The sequence below is a fragment of the Symphodus melops genome, assembly GCF_947650265.1.
Source record: "Symphodus melops genome assembly, chromosome: 18".
Taxonomy (NCBI): domain Eukaryota; kingdom Metazoa; phylum Chordata; class Actinopteri; order Labriformes; family Labridae; genus Symphodus; species Symphodus melops.
In genome coordinates, this window is record NC_136708.1 from 786,235 (window position 1) to 804,838 (window position 18,604).

The 18,604-nt window shown below is 47.7% G+C and overlaps 1 protein-coding gene across 2 annotated transcripts in view; it reads right to left on the reverse strand.

Annotated features, from left to right (window-relative positions):
- Positions 1-18,604, reverse strand: part of tnxbb (tenascin XBb) — a 34,908-nt gene that overhangs the window by 14,687 nt on the left and 1,617 nt on the right. For both annotated transcript variants that reach the window (XM_079368038.1, XM_079368039.1), the window contains exons 3-7: positions 16,243-16,541; positions 15,945-15,999; positions 15,631-15,855; positions 11,675-12,949; positions 6,180-6,295 (exon numbers count right to left, since the gene is read on the reverse strand). In XM_079368038.1, the coding sequence (XP_079224164.1) occupies positions 6,180-6,295; positions 11,675-12,949; positions 15,631-15,855; positions 15,945-15,999; positions 16,243-16,368 (1,797 nt within the window). In that variant the 5' untranslated portion in view covers positions 16,369-16,541. The remainder of the gene's footprint in view (positions 1-6,179; positions 6,296-11,674; positions 12,950-15,630; positions 15,856-15,944; positions 16,000-16,242; positions 16,542-18,604) is intronic.

Here is an 18,604-nt window from a genome sequence, read left to right on the forward strand (position 1 = left end):
GCTCTGCTTGGTCTTAAATATCTGAGCTGCGTCCAACATGTTTAACATTTGGTCTCATTATTACACACTGTGCTCACTGAACGCTGTTTTGTCACTCACATATTAAAGTCGGGATAAAGTCTTGAAGCACAACGTTCTTATTATTCAAACGATCCGTCGGAAAGACCAAAACTTCTCCTGCATTCAATTGTGAGGATTACTCAGCTGGAAGTGACTTGTGTTTTGGACTTCCTAATGAATGGATACCGTGTTGTAAAAATAAATGGACCACAGCTTGTTGCCATGCTGGTTGCTATGTGTGCTGCTCAGAGGTCGCCCTGGATCAGTGTCACCCGGCTTTCATCCATCTCCATATGAATGAGAGTGACATCATGAAGACTAAAGGCTCTATTGAATTCATGCCACACTCTGAAACATGTTGAAGCTGTATGTGATGCCTGTGAGGCGTTCAGGGACCATGACACGCGAGGAGGTCAGAGTGACTGAGTCGTTGTGTTTATGATGGAAAATAAATAACGTGTCATCAGTGTCTCTGTTTGGTTCCATTTAATGCCAAAGTGTCAGCACATGTGTGGAGACATAAGCAGTCACAGCCTCCTCTCATGGCTGCAGCAGCTTCCTTCAGGCACTCTACTATTCTGCCTTCTGAGCTCCACGACATGAAGGGAGAAGCTGCACGTTTGTGTTTTAGGAGAACAGCATGACGAAGAAGTGAGCAGTTCAGGTGGATGAGCAGTGTGTGACACACCTGTGCTGCACCTTCTGCAGCGCTGTGCTGACACCAGCATGCCTCTGTGTGATGATGATGATGATGGATTGTCTGGAGGGATTTATTGGTCGGATTTATTGATCATTGTTTACATTATGTCTGTGTTTTTTCCCCCTCTGTCATTAAGAGTAAAGTGTGTGGCGTTGTAAACTCACAGCATGTGCTCACAGCGCGGTGGCGTCAGATATCGTTGACTTCGCTTCTTTTCTCTGTGAATTTCATTTTCATTTCGCAACAGTGTGGCATGTGGTGCTTTTATTTTGAAGGTGGAGAAACAGAAATGCAATGCTCTTATTTTGAAGGTGGACAAACTGAAGTGAGGTGCTTTTATTTTGAAGGTGGACAAACTGAAGTGTGGTGCTTTATTTTGAAGGTGGACAAACTGTGGTGCTTTATTTTGAAGGTGGACAAACTGAAGTGTGGTGCTTTATTTTTGAAGGTGGACAAACTTAAGTGTGGTGCTTTTATTTTGAAGGTGGACAAACTGAAGTGTGGTGCTTTTATTTTGAAGGTGGACAAACTGAAGTGTGGTGCTTTTATTTTGAAGGTGGACAAACTGAAGTGTGGTGCTTTATTTTGAAGGTGGACAAACTGAAGTGTGGTGCTTTTATTTTGAAGGTGGAGAAACTGAAGTGTGGTGCTTTTATTTTGAAGTTGGAGAAACTGAAGTGTGGTGCTTTTATTTTGAAGGTGGACAAACTGAAGTGTGGTGCTTTTATTTTGAAGTTGGAGAAACTGAAGTGTGGTGCTTTTATTTTGAAGGTGGACAAACTGAAGTGTGGTGCTTTTATTTTGAAGGTGGAGAAACTGAAGTGTGGTGCTTTTATTTTGAAGTTGGAGAAACTGAAGTGTGGTGCTTTTATTTTGAAGTTGGAGAAACTGAAGTGTGGTGCTTTTATTTTGAAGGTGGACAAACTGAAGTGTGGTGCTTTTATTTTGAGGGTGGACAAACTGAAGTGTGTTGCTTTTATTTTGAAGTTGGACAAACTGAAGTGTGGTGCTTTTATTTTGAAGTCGGAGAAACTGAAGTGTGGTGCTTTTATTTTGAAGTTGGAGAAACTGAAGTGTGGTGCTTTTATTTTGAAGGTGGACAAACTGAAGTGTGGTGCTTTTATTTTGAGGGTGGACAAACTGAAGTGTGGTGCTTTTATTTTGAAGTTGGACAAACTGAAGTGTGGTGCTTTTATTTTGAAGTTGGACAAACTGAAGTGTGGCGTTTTGAGATCATAACACTCGTCGACTTGCTGTGAGACGAATAAAGCTTTTCTCTGGTGTGGACACAGGTCAAAGGTCGACCCTTCAACATGGGCGTGGCTTCATGAAAGGAGCTAACGAGCTCTGCTGAGCGACAGCAGCTAACGAGGCCTCGAGGTTTCATCAGCAGGAGTAAGAACAGGTTCACGGATTATTCAGGACATTTCAGGACCTTTGAGGGAAACATTTATAGGAATCGTTTGATTGGTCAGTGAAGAATAATTACTCACAGATCGAACATGAAAATGTGACGTGCCGGGGGAACCTTCCAGAAGTGTCTGTTTAATATAACTATCTATTTTTAGAGACAAAATAATGACGTTTACTGGAAACAATAAATGTGTCTCATTAAACTGCTTGAGCCAGATGTTGTCTTTGGTCCTCAGACTTCTTCTTCTGCAGCTTGTTGTTGTTGTTGTTTATCCGTCTGCATGTCTTCCTCTCCTCTCTCTCTCTCTCCCTCTCTCTCTCTCTTTCTGTGTCACAGCTGTGGACCGCTCCTGATGTCATCCATCTGGCAGCCGCCATGTTTTCAACCGTGTTTACACGTTTCCGTGGCAACAAGCATCTCACATCTGCATCTTTTCCTGTGCGGCTCCGAGCGATCCGCTCCTTCTCTGCTCCTCTGTTCCCATCCTGACCACGTGTTCAGAGACGCGCTGTGAGACGGGTCCACCACTGTGAGACGGGTCCACCACTGTGAGACGGGTCCACCACTGTGAGACGGGTCCACCACTGTGAGACGGGTCCACCACTGTGAGACGGGTCCACCTGATGAGTCTGAAGGTTCAGAACGCCCCTGCTGCAGCCATCACGCCAACTAAACACTGAAATACAAGATGGTCGTTGGTTTGAAACCTCCTGAATCTGACGCTTAAAGAGAGTCGACACGCTGACACACGAGGGAGTCTTGTGGTGGACCGTGGTTACCATGGTTACGTCTTTAAAAGGGAACATTCACGTTTTTAAAGTTCTGGTGGAAGTTCGAGGTTTTTAGTTTTTGAACGGGGCTGGAAACACGTTTATCAACGGGACATTTTAATCTCGGCCCTGACAGGGAATCCTGCTTCTTGCAGGCATCCTCTAGTGGACACTCGAGGAACTGCAGCTTTCTGCACATCAGCAGAGGTGTCCTCTCCTGCCCGTTCCTTCTCTGTTGTTCTACTTGATTTTCCACTTGGACTCCAGTCAGGAGCTGCTCTCTGTGGATACAGAGGACGAGTCTCGTTGTTTTTATGACTCAGCTCTGATTCGCCTGCTCGACCTCTAAACTTCTTATCGTCTTCTCTCTCTCGTTGTTGGCAGCGCTGCATCCTTCCTTCAGACTCCTCGGAGTCCTGACGGAGGCTGATGTCACCACGCGGGTTCCTCCGTGTCGAGCGGTCCGGCCTGTGACAGCCGGAGGTTCCTGCTCATCTCTTTAGTTTCCCACTGACTATGAAAGTGAGCTGAGTGTTTTCTTTGATCGTCTTCCAGCTCGTTTTATCCTCGACACGACTCTAATAAATACCAAAACAATTAGTAATATTCCAGGTTCTTAGAGCTTTGAGCTGCAGATTGATGGCACATGTCTGAGAGCGGACGGACAGTATGAACAAATGACTAACAGAGGATATCTCCTCAAAGCTAGCGTAGCGAGGGGGGGGGGAAGTCTCAGAATATCTGGTCGGAAGGTTTCGATCATCTGATCCAGATTTTTGAAGGTTGGAGTCGGTCATCAGCGAATCCTTCCTCGCCTGTTTGGCTGCTCTTTGTCTTCTGCACCCGACTGTTTGAACGTGCAAACGATTCCTCAGCCAAAGAACAGCAGAGACGAAGCATTTCACACATGTTAAGAAGATGAACACATACATACTCTCCTTCTGCAGCCATGAACAAGATGAGCTGAGGTGAGCATGAAACTCAAGAAAAGAGGCGCAACATGCAAACTCCCCCTGAAACGACACATGCATGAAGCGTGTTTAAGAACAACACGGAGAACATGACGAGGTTCCCCTGACTTCCTGAAGCTCAGGCTCGGTGCAGATGAGCGCGTCCTCAGTATACTTTGAGTATTGCTTTTCTGCTTGGCATCATAGTTCTTCAAATACGTTGCTTGGTTTTGTTTTCGAACACAAAGATCTGCTGGTGAAACTTTCCCAACAAACAGAAGAGCCAGAGATCATCAGTGTGGCCGATAATAAGTCGTGTTGCTGACAAACTGTGAGCTGTTAATCCGTGTGGTTGTTGCTATGTTCAGCTCATGTTTGGGAGTCACGGCTGTGTTACTAAGTCACCATGGACACACCCTCTCTGTTCAACGGCTCCTGTGAGGGAGGAAAGTAAGTGTGAGAACCGGATCTCGAAAATTGTCTTCAAACGGAGGAGATGAAGTGTTACTGTCCTCCTGGAGGGTTCACACTCACAACACAGCGTCAGCCTTTAGCATGGCCCTCCACCATGACACACCGGCCTGTCACCATGCTACAACCTAAAACTTTGATATGACGCTCGTAAACCTTTGAGGATATCAAATCTGTTTTGCTGCCATGGCAACAAAATAAAAGTCACAGGCGGCAAAAATTCTGTTATTTCTTGTTTTTTAACCAACAGTTGCAGACAAACTGCACACGGGCCTTTTATTGCACCGATACACTGGAAACATCAGAAGAGGAAGAAGATCACGTTGATGAAGACGACGCTAACGTGACTTTAGCGCCTTTATGACACGTCACTGGTGTGAATCCAAACTGTAACATGTCCTTTCCTTCTCTCTTTCACTATCTTGAAGGTGGAGAAGCTGAAGTGGGGTGCTTTTATTTTGAAGGTGGAGAAACTGAAGTGGGGGGCTTTTATTTTGAAGGTGGAGAAACTGAAGTCGTGTGCTTTTATTTTGAAGGAGGACAAACTGAAGTGGGGTGCTTTTATTTTGAAGGTGGACAAACTGAAGTGGGGTGCTTTTATTTTGAAGGTGGAGAAACTGAAGTGGGGAGCTTTTATTTTGAAGGTGGAGAAACTGAAGTCGTGGGCTTTTACTTTGAAGGAGGACAAACTGAAGTGGGGTGCTTTTATTTTGAAGGTGGAGAAACTGAAGTGGGGGCTTTTATTTTGAAGGTGGAGAAACTGAAGAGGGGTGCTTTTATTTTGAAGGTGGACAAACTGAAGTGTGGTGCTTTTATTTTGAAGGTGGAGAAACTGAAGAGGGGTGCTTTTATTTTGAAGGTGGACAAATTGAAGTGGGGTGCTTTTATTTTGAAGGTGGAGAAACTGAAGAGGGGTGCTTTTATTTTGAAGGTGGAGAAACTGAAGAGGGGTGCTTTTATTTTGAAGGTGGACAAACTGAAGTGTGGTGCTTTTATTTTGAAGGTGGAGAAACTGAAGAGGGGTGCTTTTATTTTGAAGGTGGACAAATTGAAGTGGGGTGCTTTTATTTTGAAGGTGGAGAAACTGAAGTGTAGTGCTTTTATTTTGAAGGTGGACAAATTGAAGTGGGGTGCTTTTATTTTAAGGGTGGAGAAACTGAGGGGGGTGCTTTTATTTTGAAGGTGGAGAAACTGAAGTGGGGTGCTTTTGTTTTAAGGGTGGAGAAACTGAGGGGGGTGCTTTTATTTTGAAGGTGGAGAAACTGAAGTGGGGTGCTTTTATTTTGAAGGTGGAGAAACTGAAGTGGGGTGCTTTTATTTTGAATGTGGAGAAATAAATAAAAAGGGATTTTCCCGTCTCTCACTGAGGCCAGAATCATTTTTTTTGGTATTTCTAGGCAGTAAAACTGTCGAGCTGCAGTTTGTTGACTTTTGGTACTTGATATGATTATTATTATTATTGAGGATTAAAAGAACAGAGTCAGATTGTTTCAGTCTGCAGAGGTCGTTTAAGGTGATGCACAATCTGCAGACCTCATCCACAGGCCTTGGAAGCTCCTGACGGTCTGGAGTGTATTGCAGAGACAGATTTGAGCAGGACTGTGCAACATTCCCCTGAGCGGCTCGACTCGAGCTGACGGGTGGACATGTCCTGAACACGGGGACAGTGAGGACAAACACATCTGCTGCCTGGATCATGTCCACAGACGTGATCAATCTAAACATCAAGTCTGTTGATCAAATGTTCTTCACATGTTTAATGAGACTTATGGTTCATAACAAGCTGTAAACACACACGAGCATCAGCTGCTCACCTGGCTGCTGAACGTGATGAAGTAGGTCTCATACTGGACGGGAGGAAGAGTCCAAACAAGAGTGACGGACGACTCGGTGACATCACGAGCGGTCAGCTGAGAGACTCCAGACATGACTGTGGAGAGAGAGAGAGAGAGAGAGAGAGAGAGAGAGAGAGAGAGAGAGAGACACAGAGAGAGCGAGCGAGGGAAGGAGAGACAGAGAGAGCGAGCGAGGGAAGGAGAGGGAGAGAGAGAGAGACAGAGAGAGCGAGCGAGCGAGGGAATCAGAGGGAGAGAGAGAGACAGAGAGAGCGAGCGAGCGAGGGAATCAGAGGGAGAGAGAGAGAGAGACAGAGAGAGAGGGAAAGAGGGGGGGAAGAGAGAGAGAGAGACACAAAGAGGTTTACATTCAGAAAATGACTTCAATAATTAAGCAGCTCTCTTTCAGCTTTGAAATGTTTGACTCAGATCTCCGGGGTGAAAATGTACAAATTCCAAACAAAGTAGGAAAAGAGGATCCATGGGGATCGATAACAATGACTTTTTTGCTCAGCTAAGCTGCAAACGGAAGATCGACCCACATTTGGCGCTTGGCGGGTGTTCACTACAGGTCCCTACACCAGCTCACACACAGAGAGATAATCACTCCTCAGGTTTCACCTGAGCTTTCCTCCCTCCTCTCTTCCTCCCCCCTCGTGTGATGGAACAAATGAAATCATCTTTGAGCGGGATGATGGAGGCGTATCTCTGAGCGACAGACGCTGATGGATGGGTCAGTGTTTGACATCAGCCGTTTGTTTTCTGGCTCCACAGACATGAAACAAAGACTTCTTTCTGCACCGCTGCGTGAAAACGAAAAGCTGCAGACGGAGAGGATGGTTTTATCATCAGGGGTCCAGTCCAGTTTCAAGATTTAAGAGTAAAGTTTGCTGCAGTAAAACGTAGAATATGTCTTCAGGGAGAGAAGTTAAAGTATGAAGTCATGGAAAAATACAATAAAGTGTGAGCGCAGTACCTGACTAAATGTTTGGAGGTACACTTTCATTCCTCCGAAAAGATGCAGCTGTTTCCCTGTCAAATAATCCATCATCATATTGTAACACATGAGGGATTAGTGGAGCGGTAACTTGGACCAGAGAAGGTAGGCGGGGCTTTGAAGGCCGTTTTGGACGCCCCTGGGTTTGCCAGATATGAGAGCAGTTATCAGGTGAACAGGTGTTGCAGCGATGGAAGCGGGCAGTGGAACTGCTTCAGATAGAAGTGATTGTACCCGAGCTAAAAAGCCTCTGCATGTTTCTAATAAGCTCCAGCAGCAGAAAGCTGCTCAAACTAGGATCAATGTTGGAGATGAAACATGGAGAGAGGTTAGAACGCAGAAAGCTTTACAGACCCATGCAGAGCTGGCTAAACACTGAAGCTACAGTGTCCACCACATGCAGAGCTGGCTAAACACTGAAGCTACAGTGTCTCTACATGCAGAGCTGGCTAAACACTGAAGCTACAGTGTCCACCGAATGCAGAGCTGGCTAAACACTGAAGCTACAGTGTCCACCACATGCAGAGCTGGCTAAACACTGAAGCTACAGTGTCCACCACATGCAGAGCTGGCTAAACACTGAAGCTACAGTGTCCACCACATGCAGAGCTGGCTAAACACTGAAGCTACAGTGTCCACCACATGCAGAGCTGGCTAAACACTGAAGCTACAGTGTCCACCACATGCAGAGCTGGCTAAACACTGAAGCTACAGTGTCCACCACATGCAGAGCTGGCTAAACACTGAAGCTACAGTGTCCACCACATGCAGAGCTGGCTAAACACTGAAGCTACAGTGTCCACCACATGCAGAGCTGGCTAAACACTGATGCTACAGTGTCCACCACATGCAGAGCTGGCTAAACACTGAAGCTACACTACATGCTGAGCTGTGTGAGAGGAGGGGGGGAGCCAGCTCTCTGTGATGATTAGAGTTTAGACTGCAGTACTCATTTTAAACACTAGGGGCCTTCTTTCCGTCTCCGTGATGTAAACCAGTAGAAAACCCAGAAGCCTGACTTAAATACGACCTTTGCACCTGTTATCATTAACGCTAATGTTCAGAGTTATTTACCAACCAAACGGGGCATTTCTGAAGTCAACACTTAGTTTAGTTCTCTTAAACCGGGATCTTAGAAAATTAGGAGATACATATTGCTGCTTGAATGTTTGGTTCTAAAGTCCTGAAAAGTTTAAAGTATAAGTTTAAATAATAAATATTGATCACATATTAAATCAATGCAGCAGATTAATATTTATTGCTCAGACAGTGAACGCTCAGCAGACCTCGACGTTAATCCCTCTGATCCTCGACAGTTTTTAAAGCAGCGTAAGAATCTGTCATGTTTCATCTGTCTCACATATTTCACTCTTCTGCAGAAACCTTGGCTCATAAAGGTGAAGCCTGGGAGACACACACACACACACACACACACACACACACACACACACAGACTGCTTCAAGCGTAACATAAAGCGTGCGTTGAAAACGTCTCTGCTCAGCGGGTCGCTGGCAGCCTGACGCAGAGTTTTCCGTGAACTAATTATCGAGTCCAACATGAACTTCACACTGAGGTGTGGGCTGGCTACCAAACACACTCACACATGTGTTCACAGACGTAAAACACATTTTTATGTTGATTCCAAAGAAGATGGAGCAACAAATAAAAAGAAAACGGTTTTATAGAAAGATTCTCATGGTGGAGAAAAGACGCCACTCAAACAAAACAAACCTCCAATCCTGTTTTCATTAGAGCTTCTTTCGTTCGAGGGTTTCCTGACAGGCTGCAGGTCGAACTAAACCCGGGGACACGGCGCTCATCTCTTTATATGAGTTGAGTGAGCAGAGGACGTTGGGCCGAGAGTTAGCACTGAGCCGCAGCAGGTCAGCGCTAGCTTGATCGTTGGACGGCGTTTACGCTCTGCTAACGTTTCCGGTGTGACGCCAGCTGAGGAATTCCAGCGTGGGCAAATCTTGGACCTAGCTCCCCGTAAGTGTGAAGTCCTGGGTAAAATGTGGTTGCCATGGTGATGGTTTTTAGAGGTGAAACAGCCGTGTGTTCTTCGTGATGGATATGTTCGAGGACTTTGTGTTCACTCCGTCCAATCACAGATTAACTGTTGAAGATTTCACCACTAGATGTCACTGTTGTTATCGTGCACTAGCTGTGGACGCTAACGTTATCTCCTTATCGTAATGCTTCTTCATACCTGATAAACATTTGAGTTATTCTTTGTGGATTAACGATGTGCTGAGACTGACTGGATTTGACTCTTCTGATTTGTTCTGGTTGACTCGGGACGTTTGTGGGCGGAGCTGGTGTGTTTCCTCCAGCCAATGAGAGCGCAGCAGGTGAGTTTAGGATACAGCTCAGTGATTGGAGGAGATTCAAAGCGGTGAATATGAGGGACGTGGACGTAGCAGCAAAGAAGAGAAAATAGAATCAGAGTGAGGAGAAACACCGAGAGGAGAAAGCTGCTTCTAAAACCAGGCTGAACCTTGGGTTGTCTTTTACCCGTGGACGTGGAGCTGGTCTACTTCCTGTTGGACAGGAAGCTGACTAACACCAGCAGTTAGCTTGTGCTAGCATACGTTAGCTTGCAGTGTAGCTACAAACAGTAAACGCCCACACTGTGTCCTGCAGTGGGCGGGGCTTCTGGGGGAGATGAGCCCAGGAGGAGGGGCCACGTTTGAATGTTGTGTTTCTCCAACAGTCGACAGACAGAATGAAAACAACAGGATGATCAGAATTAAAGAATAAACTCGTTCAGTAACATTCAGTAATCTGATCACAGAAGAGATGAACGATTTCAAACAGTTTTACAGGCAGGTGAAACATAACGGCGACGTGATGGCAGCAGACTAATCTCTGACTTGAAAGTGATTTCACTGCAGTCCAGTCATTAGTCGAAGGCTGAGTTCAAACTGCGGGACAGAACGTGAGCCAGGTCACTCGAGGATCGAACCGGTGGAGTAAACCTGGACTGACCTCCTTTAACATTATTCATTATAAAGGCTCTTCTCTCTCTCCCTCCCTCCCTCTCACGAGGAGCCTCAGATTTGAGGACTTCCCTTCTTTGACTCCAATCAGAGGTCGGCTGAGGTTCTTTAACACTCCCACATGTGTCTGTGCTGCTTCAGCCTCGGGCGTGTAGCGGGCAGCTGATCTGCATCCTGCTGCGCCGTTAATGTAACAGTTCCCTCATTGGAATCCCTGCAGCTTGAACCGGCGCCAAACAGACGAGCTAACACGCTAACGTAGCCTGGCAACGACAAAACAACAGGAAGTGACTCGACGAGTACGTAATGAAGCATTAAATTATCGGAGTGAATAAAAATGTCGTCTATAATGAACAATAATGAGAGAAATGTTGAGGTAATTAAAAGGCTCTGAACGCGAGTGAATCAACAAACTGTCAGTCAGAGAGTCGGTAAACGCTCGACACCTGCTCTCACACTCGTTCAGTCCTCAAGTGACACTGAAGTCAAACATCTGCGTAAACACCAAACATGTAAAGTGTTCTCTAAACGGATAATTCAGCAGGGAAGAAACGCACCAACGAGCCAGAGGAGAGAGACTTCACACGCTGTCAAATCGCCGGGGGACGTCCAATCAGACGCCAGATGTTGGTGGAAAATAAAGGTTTTACAAATATTTTGTCCACTCGCTCAACATACACCAGAGACACAGTGATGTCCTCGCCCTTCGACCTAAAGCATCAATCTGTGTGATGCAATCATCAACAACTGAGAGGAAACAAAAGGACATATTTCTGTAGACCACCCTGAAGTTAGCGTCGCCGCGGGATCTTTAAAAAAAAACAACAACAACAACAACAACAAAAAAAAACGGGATATTTGTGTTTGATTTTTGTTTCACTGAAGAAAATAATCTCTGTGGTAAACACGTTTATTCTTCATGGATTAACTCCACTTTTAAGATGTCGAAGCGCCAATGCAATCCCCGGAAGTAAAAAGCAAACTTTATGCTACAAGCTAACGACACCATGTCTCCAACATTAGCAGTCGTTAGCGTCTCAGGTTTTCACAAGCTAGCGAAATATTAGCTTAAGAAATAGTTTATTAAACAGGACATGATGGAGACATGATGGACAGAGATGATGGCGTTTAACGTCCCTGACAACCGCTCTGTCGTTTCATTTAGCCCACGGGGGGCGGCAGGGGGTTATTCACTAACGCCTCTATGCTCGTGTTACCACAGACATCTAACCAGCAACCCATTAGTGTGAGTGTGTATCTCGGCCTATGTGTGTGTTAGACAGAGTGTAAAAACTGAATTTCCCCTCGTGGGATTAATAAAGTGTAAATTATTATTATTATTATTATTATTATAAAAACATGGAGTTTGAGGAAAATGACCCCAAAAGTACTTCTTAGTTATAGAACTGATTCCTGTGACTCCTGTTCTCGTCAGACATTTCGGACACAAAAGGTCAATGTGCTTCGTTGGACTCACCCGTATCACAGTTGGGTCCGCTCATCCCGTCCTCACACTGGCTGCAGTCCGGTCCCGTGAACCCCCGCCTGCAGACACACCTTCCTTTGATGCAGCGTCCTTTGTTGCTGCAGTTATTCGGACAGCTTTTGGCGGCACAGTCCGGCCCGGCGAAGCCCACCTCACAAACGCATTTCCCGTTCACACACTTCCCGCGGTTGCTGCAGTTGTTGGGACAAGCTTTGTCGGAGCAGTCTTCACCTGTGAATCCGGCGTCGCACACACACTGCCCGTTCACGCAGCGCCCCCTGTTGTTGCAGTTCCCGGGGCAGGACGCTTCGGAGCAGTCTTCGCCTGTGGATCCGGCGTCGCACACACACTGCCCGTTAACACAGCGCCCCCTGTTGTTGCAGTTCCCGGGGCAGGACGCCTCGGAGCAGTCTTCGCCTGTGGATCCGGCGTCGCACACACACTGCCCGTTCACGCAGCGCCCCCTGTTGTTGCAGTTCCCGGGGCAGGACGCCTCGGAGCAGTCTTCGCCTGTGGATCCGGCGTCGCACACACACTGCCCGTTCACGCAGCGCCCCCTGTTGTTGCAGTTCCCGGGGCAGGACGCCTCGGCGCAGTCTTCGCCTGTGAATCCGGCGTCGCACACACACTGCCCGTTCACACACCGTCCGCGGTCGTAGCAGTCATTAGGGCAGACTATTTCTAAGCAGTCTGGGCCGCCAAATCCCTCATCGCAGACGCACTCTCCGTCCACACAGCGCCCCCTGTTGTTGCAGTTTCCAGGACAGCCAGTCTCAGAGCAGTCTGCACCAGTGAAGCCGCTGTCACACACACATTTACCGTTCACACACCTGCCCTGGTTGCTGCAGTTATCCGGACAGGCTCTCATGGAGCAATCGGGCGGGGCGAATCCAGGATTACAGACACACTTCCCGTTGATGCAGCGCCCCCTGTTGTTGCAATTTCCAGGACAGGATTTATCAGAGCAGCTGGGGCCAGTGAAGCCGCTCTTGCACACACACTGTCCGTTAACACAGCGCCCCCTGTTGTTGCAGTCGTCCGGGCAGCCTGCCTGCGAGCAGTCAGGACCGCTGAAACCGGGATCACACACACACTGACCGTTCACACACTTCCCTTTGTTGTCGCAGTTTCCAGGGCAGTTGGACTCAACGCAGTCCGGTCCGCTGAAACCAGGGAAGCAGACGCACTTCCCGTCCACGCAGCGACCCTGATCGTTGCACTCGTTTGGACACTCGCCGGTGTCTGGTTTGATGGAGCAACCTGCGCCTGAAGGAGAGGGAGGGAGGAGGTGGACCAAGCGTTAGAAACACATCTCATACTTTGTGATCCGCGCTCAGTTCATGCATTCACTCAGACTCGCCATTTATTTAACCCCAACTCGTGTTTCCCAACATGCATTTGGATAAAACGCCAACTGTTGTATTAGCAGACTGAACCTTTGTGTTTGGACAAATAAAGTCATTAACCCTGAATCTCAACATTCCCTGTGATCGCTGCACGGCCACAGTGCAGAGAGAGAGAAGCTTTGAGTGGTTGGGATTCTGAGGGGTGGAGGTCGGATTCTGTCAGATGAGAGAGTACTGCAGTGTGTGTGTGTGTGTGTGTGTGTGTGTGTGTGTGTGTGTGTGTGTGAGAAGAGGAGGAGGGGGGCTTTAAAGGACTGTGGGAGGAGGTCGAGACTGAGATCACACTGGGCAGAGAGTTGGTGACACACACACACACACACACACACACACAGTGAGTCATACGCTGGGCTCTGCCAGTTCATAACGTGATCACTTCTGAGGTCAGCTTCATTTTCTCACACGATGTGACTGACAGAGAAATGTTATATTTCAGTGTTTTAAACCTGCCTCCTTTGTTTACATGTTTTGTTCACATTGCATTTCGCTGTTGCAGGAGCTACACACACACACACACACACACACACACATACACACACTCTGCAGAGAGGACAGCTGAGGAGAGACAGGAAGTGTTGGGAGGAGAGCGAGGTATGACCTGCAGGTCAGATTGGACGATGTGGACTGTACATGAAGCACACGACATAACAGCTAGGCGTGCGGGCCGACAGGCGGAGCTTCAGTCGTCGTGTGACTTCTCGTCTGTCCGTTTCTCATTTGTTGTTGCTCTCTGATGTTGTTGATGACTTTGTTTCTGGTTTTTATTCGTCCACTTAGTGAGAATAAAACAGATCACGTCTGGCAAACGGGCCAAACTCTGCTCCCAATCAAACTGGAACTGTTCAAAGAAAATTTACATATTTTATATATTTGTCATCTGTCAACTGTGTGTGTGTGTGTGTGTGTGTGTGTGTGTGTGTGTGTGTGTGTGTGTGTGTGGGGGATGAGTCAGGCTCAACTGTGATGTCATATGAACTCGCTGAATCGGAGACACATGCACGTGTTTGGATCGACAGTGATGATGAAGAGTCACAGCGGAGACATGAACAGAAACACGTTGTGATTTATGACGTGACGATAATGAAAGGGAGGAAACTGAGTCACAGCTCCGATCAGACCGCCGTTTCAAGCCCCCATATTTACGCCCCCGTGACCCTTTCATCTGAACGTGGAGGAAACGTAACGGGGCGACGACCACGTCTGACTGTGTGTATGTGGAGCGCTCGCTCTGCCTTGCTTCCACAGCGCCAAAATGCTAATTCAAACATCTGTGTGTGTGTGTGTGTGTGTGTGTGTGTATGTTTGTTGTCACGGTAACGTGTGTATAGCCCTGTCTTTACCAAGCAGTAAAGGGTGCCATATTTGGTAGGCGGCGTGTAAGCCGGATGCAGATAGCCGTATCAGCTACGTGATAGCGTGACATCGTAGCAGCTAACCGCTAACAGCTAACCTGCTAATAACTTCAACAAAAGGAGAAAAACGTGACCCAAACAAAAACCAACGAAGAAGACATCCATCAGTTCCTCTGTCTCTGTCATGTGACTCTTTATGACTGAACTCATCCAGCTGTGTTTCAGAGAAGGCTGCGTGCGGCGAGGACAAATACACACGTCAACTATTTAAACACAGCGGGGTTTTGTTTACCGCTGTCACACAGGAAGTGACCATTCTTTCGACCAATCAACAGACTGCAGTGTTTAGCTCCGCCTTTTAGGGTCGGCTCCACACTCCTGGCGCCCCAACAGAAGTACGGTTCTTTGGGGACCATTCCAACTTTAGACGCCAACAAAAGGAACCGACCCGACCCGGACCGCTTAGTGGAAACAAGGCTGAGGTCAGGGTGAGGTGTGTGTGTGTGTGTGTGTGTGTGTGTGTGTGTGTTCACTGTAAGGTGTCTGTGTGTGTGTGCATGTATGTAGGTGTGTGCGTGTGTGTGTGTGTGTGCGCGTGTGTGTGTGTGTGTTCACTGTATGTGTGTGTGTGTGTGTGTGCGTGTGTGTTCACTGTATGTGTGTGTGTGTGTGTGTGTGTGTGTGTGTGTGTGTGTGTGTGTGCGTGTGTTCACTGTAAGGTGTCTGTGTGTGTGTGCATGTATGTAGGTGTGTGCGTGTGTGTGTGTGTGTGCGCGTGTGTGTGTGTGTGTTCACTGTATGTGTGTGTGTGTGTGTGTGCGTGTGTGTGTGTGTCTGGTGGCTCTCTTGATAAAGTGCAGAGACAGACAGTTTGTTGTCCACATGTTGTAAACAAACAGAGAATAATAATAACAGCAGTAAACACACGTGAGCTCGCTCGCTCCTCGCTCGCTCCTCGCTCGCTCCTCGCCTTGTTTTAAATAAATCAGAATCACATGATTGGACGACGTGTGTTTGGATCTCATGTCAGGATCAGTAGATGGAAAACTTAGATTCTTTATAAAGTCCGTTTGGAGGACGGAGCACGTGGTCCGACCACGAGGCGACCTGCTCGCCACTGAAGGAAGTCACATCCTCCTCCGGTTGCTATGGTTACCGTACAGTAAGGTCTGGGGAGTATTTATTGATCTACCTTTGCTCTCCTTGGAGGTGCAGCAGCCGCCCTCAGCTCCTCCACACTTCTCCCTCAGAGACGACACCTCCCTCTCCAGACGCTCCAGGCGCTCCCGCAGGGCAGCAAAGTCCGCCTCACACCCACAGGACTCGGACCCGGACCCAGAACCAGAACCTGACGAGACCAGCTGGATCTTATGGGTGAGGACCAGAGGAGAGTCGGGGCTGAGGTCGAGTTCTCTCCCTGAGGAACACAAAAGGATTTAGACCCGGGAGGAGACGACCTCCAGACGACCTTCAGTTCAGACGGGTTTGAGGTGTGCAGGTTTTTACCTCCCTGGCTGACGTCGGCTGAATCCCCCTGAGTGCTGCAGCCAGAGATGACCACCTGAAACAAACCGCCACACGCCTTCACTCGTCACGTTTCCTGAACACACGTGATGCATCTCTGCAAACCTCCACATGTCACGGCGTGCTTGAACACATGCTGAAAATCTCTAAAAATGTCCGGAGCGGCCGCACGGCGTGCGCAGAGATCGGACCAGGACACAAACGCCATGTGACATCATCAGCCATGTGACCTTCCATCAGCTCAGCTAAACTTTGAACCAGAATCACAAACAAGACTCACCTTGATGGAGTCCTGCCTGGTGTCCCTGGGTGTCCTTTGACCTCTGACCTCTAACTCCTGGGAGGTCAACGGGGTCAGGAGGGCAGGAGCAGCCAGGAGGAGGAGGAGGAGAAGGGAGGGAGACATTGCGGGGATCAGACGGGGAGTAAATCCTCGTCAGGTGGTTTCAGGGAGCGGATGGAGGCGGAGTCTTTTGATGAACTGCAGCTGATTGTTTAAAAAAAAAGAAGAAAGAAAGAGTATCCGGCACTCTGATCCGTCAGTTCTCCTCCACGCTCTCTCTCTTTGGATCCGTCCTCCTGGAGCGACGACAGAAACACATTCAGAGTCATGTCAAAGTTAGTGGTGAGCTCAGCAGACTCCACTTCAGTCTTAATTAGCAGAAATGGGGCCATTAGCTGTTTACGGGGCGGTCAGTGCAGCGTGTCGGCCAATAAAACACAACGGAAAAACCAAGTGAGTCTGAGAGACTGATTGGCTCTCCTCAGCCGGGTCGTGACGCTCGCACACGCTGAGCTTTAAAGGGTTAACGTAACCGCTCTCATGTCTCGTTGGTTTGGCCTCGTCAGGCTCCTGATTGGTCGCTCTTTGCCCTGCAGGGCCAACATGAAGCTCTAAAGAGCTTTGTTTGTTTGAGTCTTTACGGTCATGTTTGTGATTACACTTTCCATAACATGTGTTCTGCTTCCACGGATCATTAAAGGGCCAGTCTGCTGTTTTAAAGAACCCCAGTCCTGTTCCTAAGCACACTGTGGGGTCTTAACGACCTCTGAGGATGAAGGAATATTACAGCTCCAGTTGATTATTGTGGAACGGAATAATCTGGAACGCCAGCTTTAAGCTTTGTGTGAGTTCAACCTTTAAACTCTGAAGACGCTTCTTAAAAAGCTCCCTCTTCCTGCACCGTGTCATCCTGACAAATCACAGAGAGTCTCTCTCTCCTGCATGCTGAACGATGCGCCTCCATCCTGAGCAGATCTACTCTGTGAAGCATCCAGCGGCAGCTTTGGATGCAGAAACCAGCTGCTCCGAGCCGAGTCCACATCCACAGGCTGCTGCTGGAGAGGAGCCTCACATGGACAGATTTATTCATATGAGGGAACAGAATAAAGCTGCAGCATGAAGAAAGCTGTGTAGATGTTCACAGGTCAGTCCTGCAGCTGGTTCATGCTGACACGGAGTGTTTCTGCTGCGTCCATCTTTAAAGCTTTTCATGCTCAGAGGTTAACGGAGGAGATTTGATCTCTCAGCTGCAGCAGAAGCAGAAATATCCCCACACTCTGTGAAAGAGATTAAGACTAACACTGTTCCTAACAGTGAAAAAAAATGTCTCCTTTATTTACATCTGGACAAATCAGAAGTGTCTCGTGGTTTTTGTCTGTGTTGCTGATGACACAATCAGAGTTCAGTGAGTCTGGACCTGGAGCTGTTAGCCTCCTGCACTGACCTCAGTGGGAACAATCAGCTTGTAAATACCTGCCGCTCACATCTGCTGCTGCAGCTGGACGTGTCAGAGGACTCAGCAGGTCACTGAACGCATCATAAAGAATCTCGCCACCTTCACCTCCTCTCTCCTCTGCTGCTGCTTTTTATTTCACCTGGTTAAACTGAGCGCACGATCAGAAGTCAGAATAAACTCAGCAGGTGTTCAGATATAACAGCTCATTTACACTTTCAAACTCCCAGTGCTCAAACGGAGCGATCCAACAGGGTGAAGATTTGGTGCTTTATGTCTTCAAGCAGAAGAGCGTGGTTTAAAGTGCTTTAACAGCTGCTCAGCGTCACCGGAGCGCCGTCTGTGCACGCAGCGAGACCAACAAACGCACGGGTTCAACAAGCAGCTCATCTGCTTTAAAGCTGGAACCTGCAGCACGGCCTTTCACATGGCACATTTAAAGCGTTTCTAATGGACATGACTTCAGGCTGCTGTGTGTTGGTGCAGAGTGCAAAGACCAGGAGGAGGTACAGTTACAACCTAAAGTGCATGAAAGGAATGTTAACTTTCTGTGCCAGGGTCAGAAAAGGAGACAGTAAGCTGCACAGATGGTTGGAAAGCTGCACCGTGCCCAGAGTCACGAAGCCTCTCCGATGGATTGACTGCTCTGCACTGATTCAGGAGGCTCGAGCCTCCAGCCATAAAAAAGAGTTCATCAGTTGGCTTAAAAAGTCTTTTTAACTCCTCACCAACAGATTTCACTGACATTTAAATTTGTTTTGAGTTTTGTCCTCAAGTCCGACTTTTCTGACATCACGTAACAATAACTACGTTCATACTTCAGGTGAAAAGTCCAGCGTCAACTGCTGGTGTGGAAAATGTAAAAAAGCCGACGCAGAAGTGCAAAAACAACTGCAGTTCATCAAA